General features: G+C 32.6%; 2 protein-coding genes across 2 annotated transcripts; both read left to right on the top strand.

The window, feature by feature from the left end:
- Positions 1 to 601: 601 nt before the first annotated feature.
- On the top strand, positions 602 to 10,358 carry LOC120281993 (ubiquitin carboxyl-terminal hydrolase 17-like). The gene is made up of 11 exons (XM_039288689.1): positions 602 to 1,015; positions 2,354 to 3,485; positions 3,602 to 3,690; positions 4,481 to 4,566; positions 4,667 to 4,817; positions 7,188 to 7,308; positions 7,407 to 7,564; positions 8,114 to 8,198; positions 8,335 to 8,547; positions 9,375 to 9,436; positions 9,525 to 10,358. Exons 1-11 carry the CDS (start codon positions 720 to 722, stop codon positions 10,285 to 10,287), a joined length of 3,156 nt encoding a protein of 1,051 aa, XP_039144623.1. The 5' UTR covers positions 602 to 719; the 3' UTR covers positions 10,288 to 10,358.
- A 10,796-nt stretch (positions 10,359 to 21,154) lies between these two features.
- On the top strand, positions 21,155 to 22,969 carry LOC120281864 (AT-hook motif nuclear-localized protein 17-like). Its single transcript, XM_039288557.1, has one exon. It carries the CDS (start codon positions 21,979 to 21,981, stop codon positions 22,885 to 22,887), a length of 909 nt encoding a protein of 302 aa, XP_039144491.1. The 5' UTR covers positions 21,155 to 21,978; the 3' UTR covers positions 22,888 to 22,969.
- Positions 22,970 to 24,159: the final 1,190 nt, after the last annotated feature.

A 24,159-nucleotide genomic window follows, 5' to 3' on the forward strand; every position in this document is an offset into this window, starting at 1 on the left:
TTTGAAATGATAATATGTAACAATTTAAATTATTATTATTTTTTAACGTATTTAAAAAAATCATTAGTAGTGTTTTGATTGTAGACTGGAAATTCAAAGTATTAGTCTTAATTTTTGAAAATGAAAGTTCTAAATTTTTGGTCTATTTTTGATGGCTTGACTCATATTTAAATTACACCATTACCCCTCTCTCTCTCTCTCGATGAAATTATCACGTTTTTATTATATCTTTATAATTAATATTTTTAAATAATAATGAGCTTAATTAATAACCGACTGTGGAAAAGAATTTCCAATTAATATATTGAGGGAAAATAGAAATGTATATAAAAATAAGCATGGATAAATATGGAAACTACCAACTATGAAAAATTTAATTTTTTCCAAAAAAAATAAAAATAAATTATTCAGTAAAATCAAAATATAATAGTGGGGTCCTATATATATATATATGTAAAAATTTTTTATTTGGGAAAAATAAAGACAAGAAGTTTTGTCTTATTAGGGGGGACAGGTTAAGACGGGAATTCCGGAGGGGTAACGGAAGTTGGATTTTACCCCTTTAGTTCATAGTCACTACCAATACGAACAACCCCTTCGCGTTTCGATCGTTTCGTGAGGTTTCTTCGCGTCTTTGTTTGTTTCTCGTTGGAGCAACGTCGGGATTCCGAGGGAGTTCGAGGTCGGATGAAGGTGGAGAGCTGTGGATCTAGGGTTAGATGCCCGCGAGAGGGGGTGTAGGGTTCCCCGGCTGGGCGCTGGTGGTGGCTTTTGTCCTCTGTTCGGCGTTGGTGCTGATTGTGAAGCGGAGGTTGAGGATCGCGGCGGAGAGGAGGGAGGAAGTGCGTAGACTAGCGGCTTTAGCGGCGGAGGAGTCGGAGAGGGCGGAGGAGGAGGCGAGTTTGGTTTACGTGTGGGGATCGGTTGTGGAGAAGGAGATCGAAAGGCCGAGATGTGCTGTTTGCTTTAGCCCCACCACTACACGCTGCTCTCGGTGCAAGGCCGTTCGATATTGGTTAGTTTATTCAGAAATTTATCGATTTTGTTTTGTTTATTTTGTTTATTTTTTTTTTTTTGGGGAATTTTGATGCGGGGGTTCTGGATTTGGTTTACGTGGTTGGGGATTCTGACAATGGGGGTTCGATTAGGGTTTTGATGTTGCATTTTTAAGACATGAGATGTTAATTTGAATTTTTGTCGGAAAATTACTTTTTTTTTTAATTTTTTGAAATAACTGTTATTTGAATGAAATATAGATTGTTGTAAATTCTATTTTGATTTTGACGATTTCAGTGCTGGTTTTTCTTTGTGGTTCCTTGATTTCTTGTCTTGTGACGAGACTTCGATTGGCTGAATCTTGGCTGCAGGACCAGAACTAGTGATCTAGAATTGAAGGGAAAGTGAAGAGACTTTAGGTTGAATCTGATACCTTATTTAGGAAGTGACATTAAGCCTTAATCTGCATCATTCACTGATATGGAAATAGTTCTAGTTCTGGGTTCTGTTACTTTTTGTGGTTTTTTCTCATTTCTTTGTTTTTCTTGGCAATCACTGGTTTGCGGTGCTGCGTTTCCCTTCTGCCTTTTGATTTGAAGGTAATAATGTTAGGTGTTGTAATGTCAGAAACATCACTTTGACCTTGGGGATTTGTTATTAATTATATCATCTAATTATTGCGAGACTACCAATGGTGACTGACTAGCCTATTTGTTTAACGATCACAAATGCCAACCTTTTATTTTTCTTGGCTTCATAGTTAGAAAAAAGTGGGATGCTTTCTTTTATAGTTTTGATTTTTTTTTTTTTTTTTTTTTTTTTAAAGTTATGTTTGAGCATGCGGAGCTTGCCTTACCCATACCTAAACATATCATCTGGTGTTAGAATGTTGCCACTGTGGATTCTTTGGAAAAGGCCATTTTGTGAGGGTCTCACATGACCAAAACTAACTGCAGAAATGTGATTTCAGTTTTACTTTTCCTGCTTAAGGGAACCTCAAGTGAACAGAAAAAGGTTTCCACAATGATCAACTTCCCTCAAGTGAACACCTTCTACCCATTTATATGCGAGTTGCATACTGATTATATCCTAGCCATCTTAATCTTTTGCTCCTTGTAGCAGGAAACCTTCTATGATATGGGCTAATTATGCATTTTCCTGGCTGTTTACTGTGTTAGGTCTATTCTCTGTCCAATCTAGGTTCTGTCGTTAATTGATGCTTTGGTTGTTATGACTATCTGTCCTTGTTTTTCCTGCTTATGATGTGTTTAACTGAACTAATGGTTATTTTTTTCTGTCATGTTTCCTGAATGTTCTTTTTCCATGGGGATGATCTTTGACTGTATTATTTGTGCAGCTCTGGAAAATGCCAAATTATTCACTGGAGACAAGGGCATAAAGATGAATGCCATCCTCCACAAATTGATTATTGCCATAATGTTCAGATAAGTTCCGGTGATGCTATTGGAGAGCATGGCGATCAATCTGATGTATATGACAATGCTGTAGAGACATTTTCTGCTAGTCCGCCACAATCTGAATCCAAATGCCTTTCGGAAAGTTTGGGCAAGCATGACAATTTTGCTAATCAGGATGATACATTTGGAGTGGAGAGCTCTTCCAGTCCTGTGGAAAAAAGCAGTGAGACCCTTTTGTCTGATGTCCTTCCTGACAATCATGCTGAGATGCCTGGGCCTTTACCTTGTGATGCATCTGATCATAACTCTCGGGAAGTGCTTGGTGATAGTCAGTTGAAATCTGTCCAAGCCACACATTCTGCGGTTGTCAGGGAGGGCATCTCTGTTAATGATGGTTCTTGCTTGAATGACTTTAATCAGAGTATTCCCAGCTTAAATTCTGAAGATGTTAAAAGTCAGGAAAGTGTTCCCTGTATGGCAAGCACTAGTATTGGTCCTTCAAAAGACACTACTGGTTGTCAGGAAGGAGCACGCAATTTGAAGGTGGCTGAAACTGCTCAGGAGAGCAATTCTGTTAAGCCCCAGTTCTCTGATAGCAAGTCCATTCAGTTGGGTGCTGGATCTCCATCACAGGCATATTCTAGGGTTTCTAGTCAGAAGGAAAATATTCACATAACACATTCTGTCACAGTTTCTTCTGATGAAGTTGTGGCTTCTGAAGACACTGCTCAACCTAATCTCAAGGAAAAGCCATTTTCAAGGATTAGCAATTCTACCTGCTCAACTGGTGGAAAAGTCACACAACATTCTAACCATCCAAAGCCTGTTTCCGCTGTTCATGCAGCTTCCGTCAATCAAGGTCTTCCCGTGTCAAAGGAAAATTATCAAAAGATTGAAAAGCCTCCTATAGTTCCCATGAAATCATCGATACATGTGACTTCTGCCCTTGACAGCAACAGTGACTTGAAGACATCTGTCAGGAAAGTTGTTCAGCAGTGTAAATCTTTGAAAATTTCTAGACACTATTCATCTGGTCTTGGTAGTGATCTATCTGGAAATCAGAACCATAAGGTACTGGTTCTCACTGTTGTTTCTTATTATCATCAAGTTTTAGCTAGTATTTATTTTCAGTGGCTTAATCTTTGAAATTTTTGTAAGGTTTACCCCTATTTTTCTTGTTGTGACAGATGCTTTTCCCGTATGATGTTTTTATCAAGCTTTACAATTGTGAAAAGTTGGATTTACGTCCTTGTGGTCTCATCAATTGTGGCAATAGGTAAGGGGTGATTGCTACCCACATGTCACAGGATCAAAATTTTAACAATATTCATGTGTGTTGAATAACTTGAGTTCACTGATGAAATTTATGCTCCGTTTTTATGCTAACTATATGTCCCGCCATGCAATATGTGATAGGCAGGCTATTAGATTCTCATGCTTGTGCATGTTATGACTTATTTCTATTAAATTGTGATAAATTGTTTGTTAGTTTTAACATTTTTTTTATTCGTTACTTCTTCCTTTCACTGATGTAATTTTTTGTGCCATGTACATTTGTTGTTTTATCCTGTAAGTAGTATTGAAGTGTGCTTAGCCGTCCTCTGCATGTGATGATGATACTCTACTGTACTATTAGTCTTCTTACAAATGATACTTAATATTCCTTAGTTGAAGCTGTTTCTATTTTGTTTTTGTTCCATGCCCCATATTTAATTTATTCATGGACCTTTATGGTTACTCTATTCCTATTCAGAGTATGTATTTGAAATTTTTATTTTATTTAAAAGTTTTATTTTACTTTTATTTTTGTATGCTGGTTTGCCATGATGTAGTTTTTAACTAATAAAATTGGCATAGTCATGCAATAAACCCAACTGAATTAAAATACTATAAGTCAAAGTGAAGAGATGGCGTCCATGAAGAATTACTGTGTTTGCTGTTATTCCCTTTGTATCATTTGATTCACTGGCCCTGTATCTGTTTCTCTGCCTCCTAAGATTTCATTATCCTACAAAATCGGCAGTTTTGTGCTTTCTATTTTAATTGTCTGTTTTTGCTTGCTGCAGCTGTTTTGCTAATGCTGTGCTCCAGTGTTTGGCATTTACTCGACCCCTTACTGCATATCTTCTTGAAGGGCTTCATTCTAAAACATGTATGCTGCGCTCTTTGATCTGCTATATGCTCATATTCTATGGTTTTTTTTAATATTACTAGATAATGAAAAGTCTTCTGTGTTCTCTTTTGACATGCAGGCCCAAAGACAGGCTGGTGTTTTACTTGTGAGTTTGAGAGTCTTGTTCAGAAAGCAAAACAAGGAAGATCACCCCTTTCACCGATTGGGATTCTGTCCCATATGGGCAACCTTGGTCGTGGGAGAGAAGAAGATGCCCATGAATTTTTAAGGTCATATTTCAATCAAATTTATTCTGTTAGTTTTGTGGTTATGCTTTGCCATTTTTCTTATTGTCGTTTTAATTCATTTGTATGGTTGGACTATTGTAGTGACAAGCATTTGATGTGAATGTTATCTGATAAAAATTTGATCTTAACAACTTGATCATTTAACGTGCAGATATTTCATTTGATTGTATATTTAAGGCTCGAGATCTAGCATGTTCTGTTAAGCTTATTTGTGTGACCACTCCTACACTCAAAATTGTCATTTCTAGTTATGCACTCCATCCCACGTTCTAGATCATTTTAGAGCCTCCTTTTAGGTTGCGTAAGAGTAAACTTGGAAATATTAGGTTCATTATTCCTATCCTCCGCCATTGCTGTCTTTCTGGTCCGGTCCATGCTTATTTTTTATGAGCATCAGGAATATGGAGGTTTCTTTATCAGTGACTTACCTGAACATATCTGAACTTAACTGCGATTCTGTTTATTATTATGACCCTGTTTGATGCAAGACAATTCTCTCTGGTTAATTATACAAATCAGGACTGGTTTTTTTATCATTAAACCAATGCAAAACACCGCCGTTTTAGACGACAAATTAAGAAATTTAGTGTAGAAATAGATGAAAAATATATTTAAGTACAACTGTGCAGAATTTTTTTGTATAAAAAGGCAAGATAGGACAGGTTAGCTATCATTTGTTGGATTCAAGTCTTAGTTTTTGGGTTGAAGGCTGGGTAAACCAGTCAACTAGCATGCAAATCAATAGATAGAATCTAAACTAGATAATTAGTGTAGTTAATGATGGATTAGAGAAAGATTGCGCTATCCAATAGTAGAAGGGTAGTCAGATCTTATTTCCATGCTCAATCCTCTCAGCATTTTACTTGTGAATGATGTTACAAAGACCTAATTTTTCATAAAAACAAGGACATCTAGAGAAGGATAAAATAATTTATTAATTTACTCAAGGAACTAATTTACCTTAACCTATCTCATGTATCTAGGCTCTTTATATTTTATGGTTTTGGCTACCACTCTTAAAGGAGAATGATTGGGAATTAGAGGCTTGCATTGCATACTTACATTTGTTTAATGTTGATGTATATGTATTATGTTGCAAGGTTAAGGTCATTTAATTGAACTTAGAGGCTTGTAATGCATACTTAAATTTCTTCAATGTGGATGTATGTGATTCATGCTGAAAGCTTAAGTTCATTTAAAAAGTGATGTGCTTTGAGTTCATTTTATATATTTATGCATTGATTCATGTACTGCTCATCTCTGATTGGGTTTTGTTTGGGCTCCATTTGATTGATGAATCAGGTGTTTTTCCTTTGAGATTTCAATTTTTTAATATGCCGTGACATTTTTGGGGAATATATATCCATTTTCATTGGTATTAATTTTGCAGATTTATCATAGCTTATTATATTGACAAAGATGTGTCACAAATCATATAAAACCAAAGTCGTATATTGCCGGTAACATCTGCAGCAGTCGGAAATTCTTAAACTGTTATATATAATGATTATCTGGGTATGGGGGAAATTTACCAATCATACTTAGAAGTCTATTTTCTCTTTAGATACACATGACAAGGTGGGGATATGTTTGGATCATGTGTTCCATTCAACACTTTTATCTTAATATAGGGTTTTGATCTCTCCAATCTTCTTTTGATTCAGCACTCCATCGTGATTTTTCTTTTTTGATGTTTAATTTATATTCAGTTTTATAAATACCTTATAGTACAATAGTGTTTTTAAATTGCATTTTTTCTTTATCTTCATAAATTGATTTTTAAATTTGTGAACTTTTTAACAGTGATTTTCATGATTTATAAAAATTCTATTTTGCTTAAATATAAATTTAATATAATCTGTATATCTTGTCCTAAGTTCTATTTTATATAAATGCGTGTTTGGACAATGAGAATGAAGGCTATGTATGAAGGCCAATAGTCTGTATGAAGATGATATCTCCTCCTTATTGGATTTTTCATGTAAAATAGTGTTGAATTCATGTGGGTTCATGTTTGATATATGTAAATGTGGATCTATTGACGGATTTTTAGTTTAGCTGATCAACTTTATTCTTTTAATAATAATAATAATAATAATAATAATAATAATAATAATTATTATTATTATTATTTTTGGGGAATCGCCATTCAATAAATTTGCAAATTATAATTTATTGGATTTGAAACAGTTCTGGAGTTGAATACTGTTTTTTTTTTTTTTAATTTTTTTTAACAACTTCATTGATAGAACCTGATTTATTAATGCATGCGCTCATGACAACTCTGCAATTTTTCTTTCTTTGGGGGAATTTCCCATGTGCATCTGTTTCATATTTCTTCTGTTTTGACAGGTATGCTGTTGATGCAATGCAATCTGTATGTCTAAGAGAAGCCGGGAAAAATGCTATAGGCCAGCAGGCAGAGGAGACAACTCTTATACAGCAAATGTTTGGTGGCTACCTTCGTTCAAAGGTAATTATGTTTCTAAGTGTAAACTGCAGTTCTGATAAATGTTATACCATTTCCTTTGAAGAGTTTTTTTTCATGGTGTGAGGTTGTCTTCAATGCAGATAAAATGCATGAGATGTCAAGGCAAGTCAGAGCGGCATGACCGTATGATGGACTTGACAGTTGAGATAAATGGTGATGTTGGCAGTCTTGAAGATGCACTTGCACATTTCACAGCTACTGAAGTTCTGGATGGCGAGAATAAATACCACTGTACCAGGTTTGTTCCACCAGTTATGTGCAATGCTTGTTCACTGGATTTTTTTAATGCTGCACCTTATGGAATGACATGTATATGAAGTAATTGATAATTGCTAGTGTTATTATTCAAATTAGTGGATGGATCAGAATTTGAATGGGTACACTGATTCGAAATTGTTGATGCATGTATTATGAGAAACTTAAAGCCGTAACATGATAAAACTTTTAGACCCATATAATTTAAAGGATCATCCATGTTGTGTCCGCTAATTAGTTAATGGTAATAACACTAATTTCATGTGGCTGGCATAATTGCTCTCTTGAATTTAAGGAGAAACTGGGGGTTTGTATTTGCTGCAATTGGAATAGTTCTTTTTTTTGTCTGAGCTAATCAGTGCATTACAAATTTCGATTTCTTAATAAGTAGCACCTGACAATTTAGGTTATTTTATTGGTCATTTCAATTTTTATTGTCTGTTAGAGGCCTAATGCCATTCAATGTAAACATGTCAATAATGTTATGCTTGAAGCCCGAGTATATTCCTTACTATGTCTATTACATGTCTAGGTGTAATTCTTATGAGCGGGCTAAAAAGAAACTGACAGTTTCAGAGGCGCCAAATATTCTTACGATTGCATTAAAACGATTTCAGGTAATTATTCAGATCCACTTTTATTCTGTATGTTGAGCATTTATGTGTTTGTATGGCACTCGGCTTGATGTTCATTGCTAAAGCTTAGTTTCAATATTGTTCATCAATTTGATGGGAGCCCATTTTCATTTTTCAGTCAGGGAAATTTGGCAAGCTCAACAAATCTGTGCGATTTCCTGAATACCTGAATTTGGCTCCTTATATGAGTAGGACAGATGATAAGTCACCTGTCTACAGGCTCTATGCAGTGGTGGTTCATCTGGATGTTATGAATGCTGCATTTTCTGGTCACTATGTATGCTATGTGAAAAGCACACAAGGGAAGTGGCACAAGCTTGATGACAGCAAGGTAACCCATAGCTTGTCGACTCTGCCATAAGTAGAATTTGCTTGCTGTTTTCATTTTCATTTTTTTTTATTTTTAACTTAAATCAGTCTGCTGTCTGCCCTTTCCTGAAAGGACTGTTGCTGACTGGACCAAGTCATAGTCAAAATTATTAATGCACTGGTTCCTAGCCAGACCCTGTCAAAGTTTACTTAAGTTTTAGCATATAAAATGCTCTTTTTTTGGGCTTTGCATTAGGAGTAAAACAGATATAGTAAACAAGTTCTATTAGTTTATAAGATGGACCTTTTCTGAAAACATTTCCTTAAATAAGTTATTAAAATGATACACGTGTTTCCGGCTTTTGTTTTGGTGAAAGTAAAAGCAATAAAGGTTAAAAGCCTCAACTATTCTTCATTTCAACACCTCCCACCCACCACCTACTTGGTTTTAATAGCAAGTCAGCATATATTTCAAAACTTGGTTTTAATAGCAAGTCCACATATATTTCAAAACTTGATTGCATAAAGGTATTGTTTTTGTTTAAATTCACTCTTTTTATGTATATTTGGTCCTATGACTAAGGAGCTTAATTGCCCTAGATCACAAGTGCTAGAGCACTGGCAGTGTTTCCTCGGCAGAATGCTGCCTTGTCTGTGGTTGTAGAGTAGTCCATAATTATCCTGTACTTTGTGACAAAAGAATTACTTGTCTAAAATTCTCCAATTCATTCCAGCATTTTTTTTTCCACTGCAATTGATCATGTTGAACTGTGTGCTTAATTTATTTCTTGTTGTTTAGGCAAATCACTATCTCATTGTAATAAATATTTCCATTGATCTCATGCATAGGTGAAACCTGCGGAACTTGAGAAAGTCTTATCAAAAGGTGCATACATGCTCTTCTATGCAAGGTCAGCCCTAATTTTATTTCTGCTGATTTTTCCACCAATTTAGGATCTGCACACTTGAGAGTTACAAAAACTTTGTAACATTTACCAGGTGCTCTCCTCGTGCACCAAGTTTATTGAGGAAGGCAAGATCACAAGACCATGATAGTACAAAGAAGAACTGGTTCAAGGTCCAGCCGACTGCTCGGGATGTAGTGAGGACCAGCTCAATCCCGTCGCGTCGGGAAAACATTAGTCACCAACACCCTGAGCGAACACCGGGAAGCTCCGCACTCTTTGATCCATATGACTTTGTTTTCGAGAGATTCCAGAGATTCCAGCACCCGAAAACAGATTCTCCATCCAGCGACAGCTCCTCCCTTTTCAGCTGCTCCGATGAAGGTTCTTGGAGCACCGAGAGCAGCACAAGAGACTCAACCAGCACAGAGGAGTTCTCCGACTACAGCTTCATAGATTCAAACCATAGCAACTGGAACAGCCCGTACCGATCATTCGACGACGCCGATGGCTTAACCGAATCCTCCGAAGCAGCTTCACCGTCAAACATCAGCTACAGAGGTCAGGTAGATCATCAGAACCACAATCAAAGAAATGGTATAAATTATGGCAAGGAATGGTATGATAGGGATGAAAACTTAACCTTTTTGAATGCTGACAAAACTACTCAAGTATGTAGAAAATCAAATGGACAATGTAATAGTATTAGTGGTAGTGGTGGTAGTAGTAATAGTAATAATAGCAGTAGTGGTGGTAGGGATGTAGACTGGAGTAGTAAATCTAGTTATGGGGTGAAGTCCAGTTTGCAACAGAGAAGAAGAACAGCTCAAACATTTGGTAGTGGGTTTGGGTTGTGATTCTAAAGAAAATAAATAAGTTTAGGTTGTATTAATATTTTGTACTCCTTTGCTCAATGAAAAAAAAAGAAATAGAGGAAATGGGGAAAGGGTTATATGAATGAATGGATAAATCTAATGTGTTTTTGATTAAATATAAAGTCATATTTCATTGTTAATTAATTAAATGATAAGATGTCAAAGACAAACTTTAAATGTTGGTGAAGGTTGGTGGTGTCTTTGACTGGACTTTTATTTTTCGACTTTTGTCTCCATATTTTTCTTTGGATTTGTATTTATAAAAATTAATATAAGTGTAAAAGGTTCATTAATTTTCCAATACTAATATTATAATCAAGATAAAAAAAAAAGAATGAGAGAGAGAAAGGGTGTTATCTGTATGCTTTTCTTAAAATATTTCCAATACTATTAGTATTATTATTAATATTATTGTCATTATTATTATTATTATTTAATTTTTGACCCATTAGTTTTTTAAAAACTGTAAGTTTTAAATTGATTCGAGATGAAGTATTAAGAGTTTTATAAGGGGTAAATTTCTTCCAATTAGTGTTTTTAACATAAAAATTTGAAGAGAAAACTATCTGTTTAAATGATTTAAGTCTTGAACTAATTTTGTTAATAAATAAATAATTAGATTTATTTGGTGATCATATGAAAAAAAAAATCAATATAGGTAAGACATTTATTTTGAGCTATTCCATTGAAAAAGTAAAATAAATAAATAAATAAAGGAAGCAATTTGCAAATCATGGTCTCCCTCAATCACAATCACAATCACAATCAAAAGGAAGCAAGTGCAATGCAATGCAAATGGTTGTTCTTTGAAAGGTTTGTTTGTGCTACTGATGTCATACTTCTAATCAATAATCACTAAAGTCACTTCTCTCCTTTGGAAATTCTTGTCACATTTCATGTCTCTAATTAAATGGATTGCATAAATACCTCAAATCTTTCTGGTCATTTTCATGGCGTGGATTTCAAGCTATGTCTATCTACTTTGCATGGTTTGGCTTCTTCCATAGTTTGGAATTCAAATTAGGGTTAGGTCATTCATTTTTTTTTTTTTTTGAGAAAGGCGATAAACACCGGAATCCAGGAGATGAATATGTGGGGGAACAGCACTTACCACTGAACCGTGCCCTCACCTTGCTTGAGATAAGGATCGAACTTGAAAAACCACGCTCAACATTCGAGGCGAACACTTTACGCAAGTGATCCAATGCTAATAGACCAAATAGTCGTTGATTTAGGTCATTCATTTACTCATGTTATTATATCTATTATCTACCTTAGATTTTAATTTATTTTTAATAGGTAAATTAACTAAAATTTATTTTTTAAAAAAATTGATGTTATTATCATATAAATATGCAACAACAACAATAAGCTGTTAGTCCCAACTCTACTATTCCTGTTTCTATACTCAATGAGAAAAGAAGAAACTATTATGTTAAAGCAGTTAATAGTTAATAGTTAAATTTCCTTCAAAACTAAATATGTACCTCTCAAATGTGGTACGTGTAATACCATGATATGATGATAACATTACTAGTTCTTGTAGCTTATTTTCATGAATGAATAAATTCAACGTAGCTTGTTCTAAAAATATTTTCTTTAATGTGGATGGCGTGATTATTATTATTATTATCATTTTTTTTTAGTAAAATAATATTTTAGTTGATTTGTTCATGCGTAACTAATTTTTTTTTACACGCCAAAACACATTATCAAAATCACTAGTTAGGCATATATAAATAGATGAACAAAGAGAAAAGAAAAGAAATTAGTATAGTAAATAATACATTTAAATTCAATTTTGTATTCTACTAAGATTATACGCATAAAATAAAAAATTCAATATGAAGGTAGGTTTTTATATATATTAATGTTTGATAATGTCTTGTTTGTATTTAATTTTCATGTAATGTGAATGTGCTTGAGTGGTTGGTGGGAATTGGATGACTAGAGCCTACCCTGGTTTTGAATCCCATGAGTTTCAATGTTGAGTTTTTGATACTTTTATTAATTGTAACAAATTTTTTTATTTTCAAAAAATTGCTAAAATTAAATTGATATGTGGCATTAAATTTTCAATTTTCAATAAAAATTTATGAATAATATTAATAAAATTCATAAAAACAATTTAATAATTAAAAAAATTAAGTTCACAGTGGGTTGCAATGTTAAACTTTTGATACTCTTACTAATTAAAAACCAAGTTTTTTTATTATCAAAAAGTTGCTGAAATTTTAAATTTTATAAAAATTTAAGAAAAAAATTAAGTTGGTAACGTGGCATTGAAATTTCAAATTTTTTTTAATAATATTATTAAAATTTTTAAAAAATAATTTAATAGTTTTTAAAAAAATTAAGTCGATAATGTGGCATTACTAATATAATAATATACAGTGTTAAGAGTGAATGAATGATTGTTTAGTTGTCTGATTGACCATAGTTGTTTTTTTTAATCAGATACATCATGATAACGATAGTAGTTAGATACGCTTTGACTTTAAGCCCCCTACCAATAAGTTCTATTTTCGTCACTGCATGTGCTAAAGACTTCGGTTATTTAAACAAGTGATTTTGAGTTTGAATTATTATGTATGCAAATAATATCAATCGGGAGATGTCTACCTAATTACAATTCTTTTAAAAAATCCATCATCATCTTATAGGTTTTCAGTAGGATATCAGTAGGACTGATTCAAAGCCTATCATTCTTAAGAAACCAATGGATCATAGATCAAAAAGAAAAGAGCAAAAAGCTAAAAAGTACTCAATGAAAAGAATAAAATTTAAAAAAACTAAAAACCAATAGCTTTAGAAGAGTCTAAATACTGAACACTAAAGATATAATAGAGACAAGTGAGGATAGTGGACAAAGAAATGAGAAAGAGATAGGAAGGACAAAGTACATGGGGTTTGATTCACTGAATTTGCAATAAGTTGTGCAAGTGTTTTGATGTGGCCTTATTTAGCAAAGACCTTCACTGAGCCCCACATTTGCTTGGTCCATGACCAAAATGATCAAATTCTCCACCTGCCTACCCTACATTTGATTGTCAAACAAGTCTGTCCTTTGAATTTTTGGGGTGGCATGGTTGTTGGGTGTGTGGGGAAGGAAGTTTCCATCTGCCTTAATTTGTGTTTGGTTGGGATTGGGATAAGGGGACTAAATCTTTTGGCTTAATAATATTAATCAACATTTTAGTTTATCTTAGTTACTAATAAGACTTTAGTTATGTAATATTTATTAAAATATCTACATTTTGTAAAAATTGATTGTTGAATAATTTTTACGAAAATTGGTTTGTTTTGTTATGTAAAAGAAACTCACTATTTGATTTCATGATTCAAATAAGAAAATACTAAATAAGAAATTTTGGCATGAATTGAATGAGTCTAATGGTTATTTTTTTGGTAATATTTTCTTATAAAAAGATGAGCAAAACCTCGCTTCTTTAGTTGTATTTATATCTATTCATGATAAATTTGACTTATAATTTTTTTTGAAGTAAATTATTGTTCCTTTGCAATATGCGGTTGTCCACGTGATTATTCTTATCATTTGCATCTTTATATACCTATCAGATGGATTATAAAAAGAATATTTTAAAATTTAAATTTATATTAATATGAAAACTTTTACTCGAATCTAATGCAAAATTATCTAGCAAACTCTAATCGGATCAATTTCTAATTAAAATGAATAATTTTCGATTCAAGTTCTATAAATTAAATAATATACATATAAATTTTAATAAATTATTTTTTTAAAAAAAATTGATAAAATATTATGATTGGAAATTTAAAACCATGGTTAGTTGGTGATTGAATGAGTGTCCATAAACAAAAGGGAAAAACAAGATGGGAGAGGAGCACAAGGTTCCATCCTCTTTCTTTCAAGTGTTTAATCATAGTCTTAATCACATCTCCTTACTACTCCTTCATGCTTATCCTTCAATCAATTCTAATCAATGCATACTTGCTACTAGAAATCATTAAATGTTTTCATCAAGTATTCTAATTACTATTTTTTTTAAATTTATTAGTAATACTTTTAAATGCCACTTCATCTATGTTTTAAGGCATTGCTTGAGAACCATTCAATGTTAAACTACCAACTTACTCAATTTGCAAGACATTTATAATGAATTGTCATTCTCCCAAAACATAATCTCAACCTTGTACTTGAACATTTGGACCTTATCCCAATTGTAGGTAGTAGATAAGTCACATGAGATTGTGTTTCATAAGTCAACAAAATTTTGTAATATTTATAACCAAACTATTCTAATGAAATAAATCATATTCTTTTACTTGTCAACAAATTTTCATGACCGTATTCGAATAATGATTAAGTAAAAAATTAAACACTAAAGTCGTTTTTTTATAAAGTATGTATTTAAAAATAATATAAATAAATATAATAATGAATTAAAATAAATAATTTTTTATAATATCTCTTTGATAATTAACATAATTTTTTAAATAAATATGGAAATTAACTGCCATTTTCCTATGTGAGGGTGATATTTTTTTATTTAAAAAAAATAGATACATCACTAATTAATTGTAAAACGAGAGCCAAAAATTAAAGACAAAAAAGACAGACAAATTAAAAAAAAAAAGAGAACCTAGATCACCAGAAGTGAATTATAAAGATAAAACAGAAAGAGCAAATATAACTGCCAAAAAATAAATAAATAAACACATCCAACACAAACTGAAAAATAGATGATGGAACTAAGTAGACTAATATAGCGCCAACAGCGAGGGTGATAATTAACATAGAGTTTTGAAATAATCAACTAATAATATTTCATAATAAAATAGATTGATTTGATAAATCAAAAGTATGAAAGAGATGGGGAATTAACAACTTTTTATAAAAAAATTTTGGAAAAAATATATATTACATACAAATAAATGGAGGGAGGTGGGCCCAATAGGTTGGTATAATGGGTAGCCATGAGACCTAATGACACCAAGAGCACATCATGGGTGGACCATGCAAATGCTTGACATGGATTGCCATAAATTGTCCAATACTTAGTTTGTCCTTTTTTTTAACTTTCCATAATAGGGTGAGATTTTAACACTATGTATATGTATTTAGATAAATGTATTTTACTTAATGGATGAGTTACTATTATCTTTAGTCTATATGGCATATGAATTGGCAAACAAATTCAAAATTAATATTATTTGTCTAAACAACTCTAGTGTTTATAAACAGTAATGGTAAAAAAAAAGAGAATTTTAAAATGAGTAATTATATAATTTTTTTTATCTTTTTACAATATTATTTCTTTTTTTAATTTTTTTTATTATTACTTATAAGAGTTCCTTCTACTTCAAAGTTTACAGTAATAGTGTTCTTTCAATAAGAAAGGAAGAGACTTTTATCCTAAACAAAGAATAGGCTATATGGAGAGGACAAGTTGTAAAGAAAATTCTAACATGAAATAATTACATGTTTAGAAACAATAAAAAGTTTCAATTATAAATTTTCGAATCACCGCTTGGAAGTCTAATGTTTTTCTATTTAGTAAAAAAAAAATATTTTAGCAGTAATAAAAAACCTAAAAAAAGTTAATTCGTGTTGAACACAAGAAAACTATAGAACTTATTATTATTATTATTATTATTATTATTTATAATTTTAATATAATTTTTCTGTCAGACATAGAAGAGTTTTTTTTTTATAAGCTATGAATTTTAAACTGAGTTAATCTATATGTATGATAGTTTAGTAAAATTATTCTAAATATTTAATAATAGTCGGTTGTTTAAGAATAACAAAATATATTGGTAATGAGAGGCCTTTTAATTTCCTAAAAATGTTTGGAAGTGATGAAATATATGAAAGTCCCATTTCACAGGAATAGTTAAATATGATAAAAAAAAAAATTACATTTCAAATGTTTATTTTGCAAGAAGTAAAACAATACAAAAGTAATTGAGAATTTTACGAGACTTCGAATCATATTTTTCATAATAGAAAATTGGATAAAAATTATTAGATTCTAGTATGTTCCCTTTTATAATATGGTCCATTAGAACATCTAAAATGTTAGTCATTACTAGTTACTTGAAAACAAAAGATATGTGAACACCACTGGATTGCTTTTGGTCACGACCAAAGAGTTTTATAAGTAAATGAAGTTGGTATATTTGCTTGATAAGTTTGGCAAGAAAATCCTAAATCACTGAAATTTATTTGGTCATTTTTGGATAGAGTATTATTTTATTTAGAATAAGATATTTTCTATGTTTCTAAACAAAATGGATTGTTTGGTTTAAAAAAAAAAACTAAACCAGTATTAATAATTTATTATTAAACCAGTATGAATTATTTATTATTCACAAATAGTATAGATTAACCACAAACAATAAGAAGCCTTTGGCGTTCTAGTGTTCTTTTTAATTTTTAAAATTTTATGATAAATACCATAAAAAGTTTTTTAAGATGGATAATGAATTAGTCAATACTTAATGTGTTGTTTGTTTGCAAAGAATGGAATTGAGTAGGAATGAGATAGAAATGAGAATAAGGAGGAATAGATTAGGAATGGAACGAAAACTTTTTTAATTGAAAGGTATAGAAGAGTAATTTATTGGGAATAGAAAATATAAAGAAAATATGTGAAAAATATCTTTTATGCCCTTATTAAGAGAATATTAAATAAATAAATATATTAGTTAATAATATTATTTTATTTATAATATGTTGTTATTATTATTATTATTTAAATTGTTTTTATTTTTTATAATTAATTTTACAATTAATCTTCATTATTTAAGTGGAAATTGCCAAAATAACCCCCTAAGTTTCTAATATTTCCAAAAACACCCCATTAATTTGGGAATCCCTAAAAACCCCTTCCTTTTAAATACAATGAATTTGAAACCCCTCAAGCATTTAATGGAGTTAGTTTTAAATTTTTTGGACGAAATTATCCCTTGCATGGGAAGTTATGACAAGTGAGACGTGGTTTGACCATAACGCCCTTTGCTGCAATAATTTTCTCTTTAAGAGGAATCCGTTTTTTTCTTGGTTAATCCCCAGAGAACACCATTATTGGTGCTGGTTTCTTTTTTCTCTCTTCATCTCTTCAGCTTTTCCTTTTTCAAAGTTGTCGTTACCTGGACATCTTCTGTAGGATTGGACCACTGCCTCGAAGAAGAACTCCCACTCAACTCTTTGACATTTCATTAGTTTGCGCTCCAAGGTATTGATACGAGGTGGATGCCGTTGAAGATGTTGTGCAGTTTCCTTTTGTTTTGATATTCTGTAGGTTTCTTTTTAGTTTGATTTCTAAAGTATTCTATTAGAAAGAGAATTTTTTCGGTTTCATGGTGTGATTATTGGATGATCTTGTAGTTTGTAGGAAGATTTTTGGGCAAGAGTTTTGTTTGTTTTTCATTTTCGTTTGTGTACATAATCAAAAGCGATAATATTGTGTTGAAGGAGATTTTTTGGTTGTTTTACAATTTCATTGTGATGTCCGACTCGATCCACATTTGTCTAGGACGGCCAGGTTTAATTTTGAATGTAAATATTGTTATTTCTGTTTAATTATCGATTGTTCTATTTAAGTTTCAAAGTTTATGTTTAAATATCAATGTTTCTGTTTAACTACGACATTTTCTATTTAAATTTCATCATTTCTTTTTAAATTTGCGTTTGTTTATGAAAACGATTTTCATAAATAACGAGCAAAATGTACAATAATATGTGATAGTTTGTGGCAAACATATGTAACGAATATAAGTTATCATTTATGCTTAGTTGGCGATAGTTTCTTTGCAAGATCTACGATTGTGTCCGCACTCGTGGTAGTGAAATGAGTTTTTTAAATGATTAGCGCCTTCAAAACGTTGTCCGACATGCAATGACAAAACTTCAAAATGATCTAACGAGTAAGGAAGGCCTACTAAATCGTTAGGGTGGCCTTGAGGTGGGACGGATACGCTCATAGAATCCGAATACCTACTAAAATCATTTCTGTTTAAACTGAAACTGGATATATTTAAACAGAAACTTGATAATTTTAAACGGAAACATTTATGTTTAAACAAAAAACTGTATAATTTTAAACAGAAACAGGGACAAGACAAGGATAAAAGTCTTCCAAAGTTTGTTTCAGAAAATAAAAAAGAAATGTAAAAAATGTTAGACATGATGTGATTGGACGTTTTTTTCCCACCATTTTTAAGGGCAATGATGGAATTTCACAACATGGACCCAATCCAAATGACCTACAAGGGGTAAAAAGGAAGTAAAATGATAAAGGAAGGTTTGTCCGTGGTATTCATAACTTGCAGGGGTTGTTTGGGAAATTTTAAACAGTGTAGGGGGTAAATAGTAATTTTCCCTTATTATTATTGTTTTTTTTACAATGTTATCATTTTATTTTTATTATTTTATAATTAATTACATTTTTTTGTTTTTATTATTATTGTTTTTTTTATAGTATTATTTTATTTGTAATATGTTATCATTATTATTTTTTACAATGTTCTTAACATTTTTCTAATATATATATATATATATATACAAAGAAAAGGACAAAACATGATGGAAAAACAATTGAAGTCAAAGGTAAAATAGACATTTCTAAATCCGGATTGGGCAATCCTCAAGAAAATTGGAGGAATCCCAATAAGAGTTCTCCCCTCATCTCATTCCTCAAAGACTCTCTCATTCCTGTCTTCCAACCAAACAATGGATTGGACCCATTCCCAATCCAATACCACTCCACTCTTTCTAAACAAACAACACCTAAGTATCTTCAAAGGATTGATTAAAACTAGAGTTTAAGATGTGATGAAATAAAATATTAACTCTTTTATTTTAATAATAATAATTAAAAAAATTATAAACCTTTTAAAAATCATAATTATTTATTTATTTATTTATTTTGAGTGAATTATAAACACATCACAAACAGAATTTAAATTCTCATCTTATCTTATGAATGAAGTGAGGAATAAATACTAATTATTTTTTTTAAACTTTTTCAAACAATATGAAAAAAGAGTATACATTCTAAATTCTCAATTTTGCTGTAAAAAAAAAAAATCAAAATTTTATACTTTAAATATAAAATTTAACTACCCTAACACCCACATGTGGTAATAGAAAAAGTATTTTTTTTTTCTTTCTGAAAAGTAGATAAATCACGGTAATAAAAAAGAGTCCGGTCACTCAAAAAATAAAAATAAAAATAAAAATTAAAAAAAATGACAAAACCTCACATTTGAGGGTTTTTTTTTATAAATATTGTAAAAAAAATAAAAAATTACTGAAATACACATGTTCTATGTTATTCACCGAAATGCGCATATTTGAAGAAAACGGAAAAAATTTTCCCGTTTTCTATTTTTTATTTTTTTTAATTATTAAATAGAAAAATGGGAGAGTTTCTCCCGTTTTCGTTTTTAAAAAAAAATAAAAATTAAAAAACTGGATTTTCTCACCCGTTTTTCATTATTTATTAAAAAAAAAATTGGAAAACGGGAGAAAATCTCCCGTTTTCCACTTTTTGATTTTAAAATAATAATAATAATAATATATATATATATATATAACCCTCACTTTTAAATCAGGAACCCATATTATTTATTTAATGGCTTTAATTATTTCCATTGAATTTTATTATTATTATTATTATTATTATTATTATTATTTATAAAATACCCACTTCCCACTTCATAACATCTCCCCTCCATTCTCATGTTATCCATTTTAATTTTATTTCAACTTTTAATTACTGATGGGTGCAGATTTGATCGATCTAATTTGTACTAATTATTGACCGGTGCAAGTTTGATCAACCTACTTTGTGCTAAGTACTGACCGGTGCAGGTTTCACAGTCCTACTTTGTGCTAATTACAAACCGGTGCAGGTTTGACCGACCTACTTTGTATTAATTACTGACCGGTGCAGGTTTGACTGACCTACTTTGTGCTAATTACTGACCGGTGCAGGTTTGATCGACCTACTTGATAGTAATTACATACAAGTGTAAGTACTTAGTACAAAGTAGGACGGTCAAACCTACACCGGTCAATAATCAGCACAAAGTAGGTATGTGAAATTTGCACCGGTCAGTAATTAGTACAAAATAGGTCGGTCAAACCTGTACCGGTTTGTAATTAGCACAAAGTAGGACTGTGAAACCTGCACCGGTCAGTACTTAGCACAAAGTAGGCTGGTCAAACTTGCACCGGTCAATAATTAATACAAAGTAGATCAATCAAATCTGCACCAATCAATAATTAAAAGTTGAAATAAAACTAAAATGGGATAAAATGAGAATGGAGGGGAGATGGTATGAAGTGGGAAGTGGGTATTATATAAAAAAAAATAATAGTAATAATAAAATTCAATGAAAATAATTATACCCATTAAATAAATAATATGGGTTTCTGACTTAAAAGTGAGGGTTATATATATATATATAATATTTTTTTAAATCAAAAAGTGGAAAACAGGAGATTTTCTCCCGTTTTCCAATTTTTTTTTAATAAAAAATGAAAAACGGGAGAGAAAATCCCGTTTTTTAATTTTTATTTTTTTTTTAAAACGAAAACGGGAGAAACTCTCTCATTTTTCTATTTAATAATTAAAAAAAATAAAAAATAGAAAACGGGAAAATTTTTTCCGTTTTCCCAAATATGTGTATTTCGGTAAATAATATAGAACATGCGTATTTCGATAATTTTTTTATTTTTTTACAATATTAAAAAGCCCACATTTGACTTTAAAAAAAAGTAACATATAATAAATGAAGCTAGAGATAAAACATAAAGGACAAAAACCTTGGGGGACCATAACGCTAAATCCCTTCTTACTACAAAGATAGATAGAGAGACAGACAGACAGACACACAGATAGAAGAGATAGGCCCACATCAAACGTAACGCATCCAACCAAGCACAAAACCCACACCTCCTCTTCATCATCCTCATCTTCTTCTTCCTGGAAATTAACCCTCTTTCTCCCTCTCTTTCTTTCTTTCTTTCTATAAATATTTCTCTCGTCAAAGGATGCGGCCGCTTAATGATTGATTGTCTCCTTTCCACATACACACAAATCCTCACACTCTATCCCAACGCTTACTCATCTCCATCTCTCTTTCTTTCTATGTAGACATACATATATCTACATAGAAGAAAGATAAACAAACACTACACCATGTATATCTAAATTCCTCTTCTTTCTCCTTCTTCTCCATCTCTCTAACTCTACAAGCAAAAAAATCACTTCTCTTTCATCTTTTATTTTATTTTTTTCCCACTTTCTTCTCTTCAATCTCTCTCAACAACCAACCATTTTGCTCCTATCTTCTGCTTGTCTCCATCATCACATCTTTGCTTTTCCTTCCCTCATCCCAACTAACAACCTCTCTTTCTCCCTCCTTCCCATATTTCTTTCTCTTAAGCAATAGTAAATCTCAAAACCCCCACCAACACCACCACCACCACCACCCCTCTTTGGTCCCATCTCATCTCCTTTCTTCTTTCCTTGCTTTCAAAGCTCAATCTCTCTCAAACTCACCCACCTCCTCTTTCCCTCTCTTTATCTCTATCTCTAATTTTCTATTTCTATATTTATATATATATAGATTTTTTTAGATATATATATATATATATTTATATAAAACTTAAAAGCTATGCTTTTCAGTGGCTGCAACAACAACAACTTCACTGATGACATGAAGAACCACTCTTCCCATCACCACCAAGAACTCTCCGGCGATGACCAAACCAAAAGATCCAAGAAAAACACCTCCATCTCCGATCTCACTACCAAAACCCTTACCAAAACCACCGGCGACGGCGCTACTATCGAAGTAGCTCGCCGTCCTCGAGGCCGCCCTCCGGGATCCAAGAACAAACCCAAACCCCCACTCATCATCACCCGCGACTCCGAACCTCCTCCCGCCGCCATGCGCACTCACATCCTCGAGATCTCCACCGGCCACGACATCGTTGACGCCATCGCCTCCTTCGCCCGCCGCCGATCCATCGGTCTTTGCGTTCTCGCCGGCTCCGGCTCCGTCTCCAACGTCACCCTTCGTCAACCGATGCAAACCCCTGCCACCGCCATCGTCCTTCGTGGAAGGTTCGAGATCCTTTCTCTTTCTGGTTCCATGCTTCCACCATCGCTTCCGACCATGCAAGGCGGCGTCTCTGTCTCGTTGGCTGGACCTCAAGGTCAAGTCATCGGCGGCATGGTCGCTGGCCCTTTGCTTGCTTCCGGCACGGTGGTTGTCGTCGCCGCCGGGTTTGAAAACCCTACTTTTACCCGCCTCCCTGATGACAACGACAACGACGGCGATGACAACACCGCCGTCGATGTTTCTACTGGCGGTGAAGGTTGTGAAGCTGATGCTCACCACCACCACCACCACCATCATCATCAACATCAACAACAACATCATCACAACCAACACCACCGCCATGAACATGAGCTCAATGCTCCACCGGCGGAGTCATGTGGCATGACTATGTATGGCTCCGATCCTATCTGGGCTCCAACTCCCCGGCCACCGCAACCGCCACCAGCATCCCGTTACTAAAAACAAACAGGTTGTTTCGAAGTTTTAGGGCTTTTCTTTAGTTTTTAATTTCATTTAGTTTGTGTTTGGTTTTCATTTCTAGTTCTTTTGGTTTTAGCTTTTGCTTTTTCTTCTTCTTCTCTCTCTCTCTCTCTCTCTTTGAGGAACAACTACTTGAAAACTAAAATCATACCATTTGATATTATGGTTATTTATCTTCTTATTTTGGTATGTTTATGAATGTATGATGTTTGTTTGGTTTCTTTGGTTGTTTCTCTATATTGGCAATGTGGTTAGAGTCTAGAGAGGAAGAGAGAAAATAGCAATGTGTTTCACCTTCTTGATGTTTTAGACAATGAGTACTAGTTCTTTGCTTTCCTTTTTCTTTCTCATTGTAGTATGTTCTCACATAGAGATACAAGTCTAGAGAAAGAGGGAGAAGGCATGTGTGTTCTTGATAGTACAATGGAAGGGATAAAAGTAAAGGTTTATCAATGTTGTTTGTTTCTATGTAAGGTACCAAGGGTAGTAAACCAAAGGATAAAAGAAGGGAAAAGAGGAAAAGAGAGAAAGATGTGTGTGGCTAGGGTTTAGAAGTACAAGATTAGCAAGTGTGCTTTGCTTGTCTTTTACATATACTCTTTGATGGAAAGAAAGATTGAAGGCTGGTTGGAATGCTTACTAGTTTTTGTGTGTGTGTGTCTTAAAAGCAGTGTCAAGACAATACAAAACATGCTTTCTTCTTGCTGCTTTTAGCCTCATCTCCTGAAAAGCAAAAGTCCCTTCCTCACTTATTTCATGTCTTTCTTTCTCTCTCTCTCTCTATCTCCCACTTTCTTTTTAAACTCAATTATATCTATCATGCTTTCTCTCACTTTGATTGGTGCTAGTGAAGGGGGAGGAGTGAGGTTGAACATTGGAAATTGGAATATTAGAAATGAACCAATGTTGTGCTTTGAAAGAAAGAGAGAGAGAGAGAGAGAGAGAGAGAGAGATTAATTTAGTGTCTTTGATTTCCTAACTAACTTTTTATAATATATAATTGTGTTTTGATTTAGAAAGTGTGGATTATCAAAGAAGGATCTTTGGTTGGATCATGTACTTTCAAGTAGATTCTCTTTGATTGATTCAATTTTTAAAAAAAAGTTGCATGTGTGTACTTTCAATAGTTTTATATTGCTAGGGTGCACTTTACATGCATATCTATGTATGGTGGATCTTGAGATTAGGAAAAATAAATAGCAATAATATTTGAAGACAAAGGTGGCCATGCAAGCCCTCTTTTTTTTTTTT

This window comes from Dioscorea cayenensis, chromosome 18, assembly GCF_009730915.1.
Source record: "Dioscorea cayenensis subsp. rotundata cultivar TDr96_F1 chromosome 18, TDr96_F1_v2_PseudoChromosome.rev07_lg8_w22 25.fasta, whole genome shotgun sequence".
Lineage (NCBI taxonomy): Eukaryota > Viridiplantae > Streptophyta > Magnoliopsida > Dioscoreales > Dioscoreaceae > Dioscorea > Dioscorea cayenensis.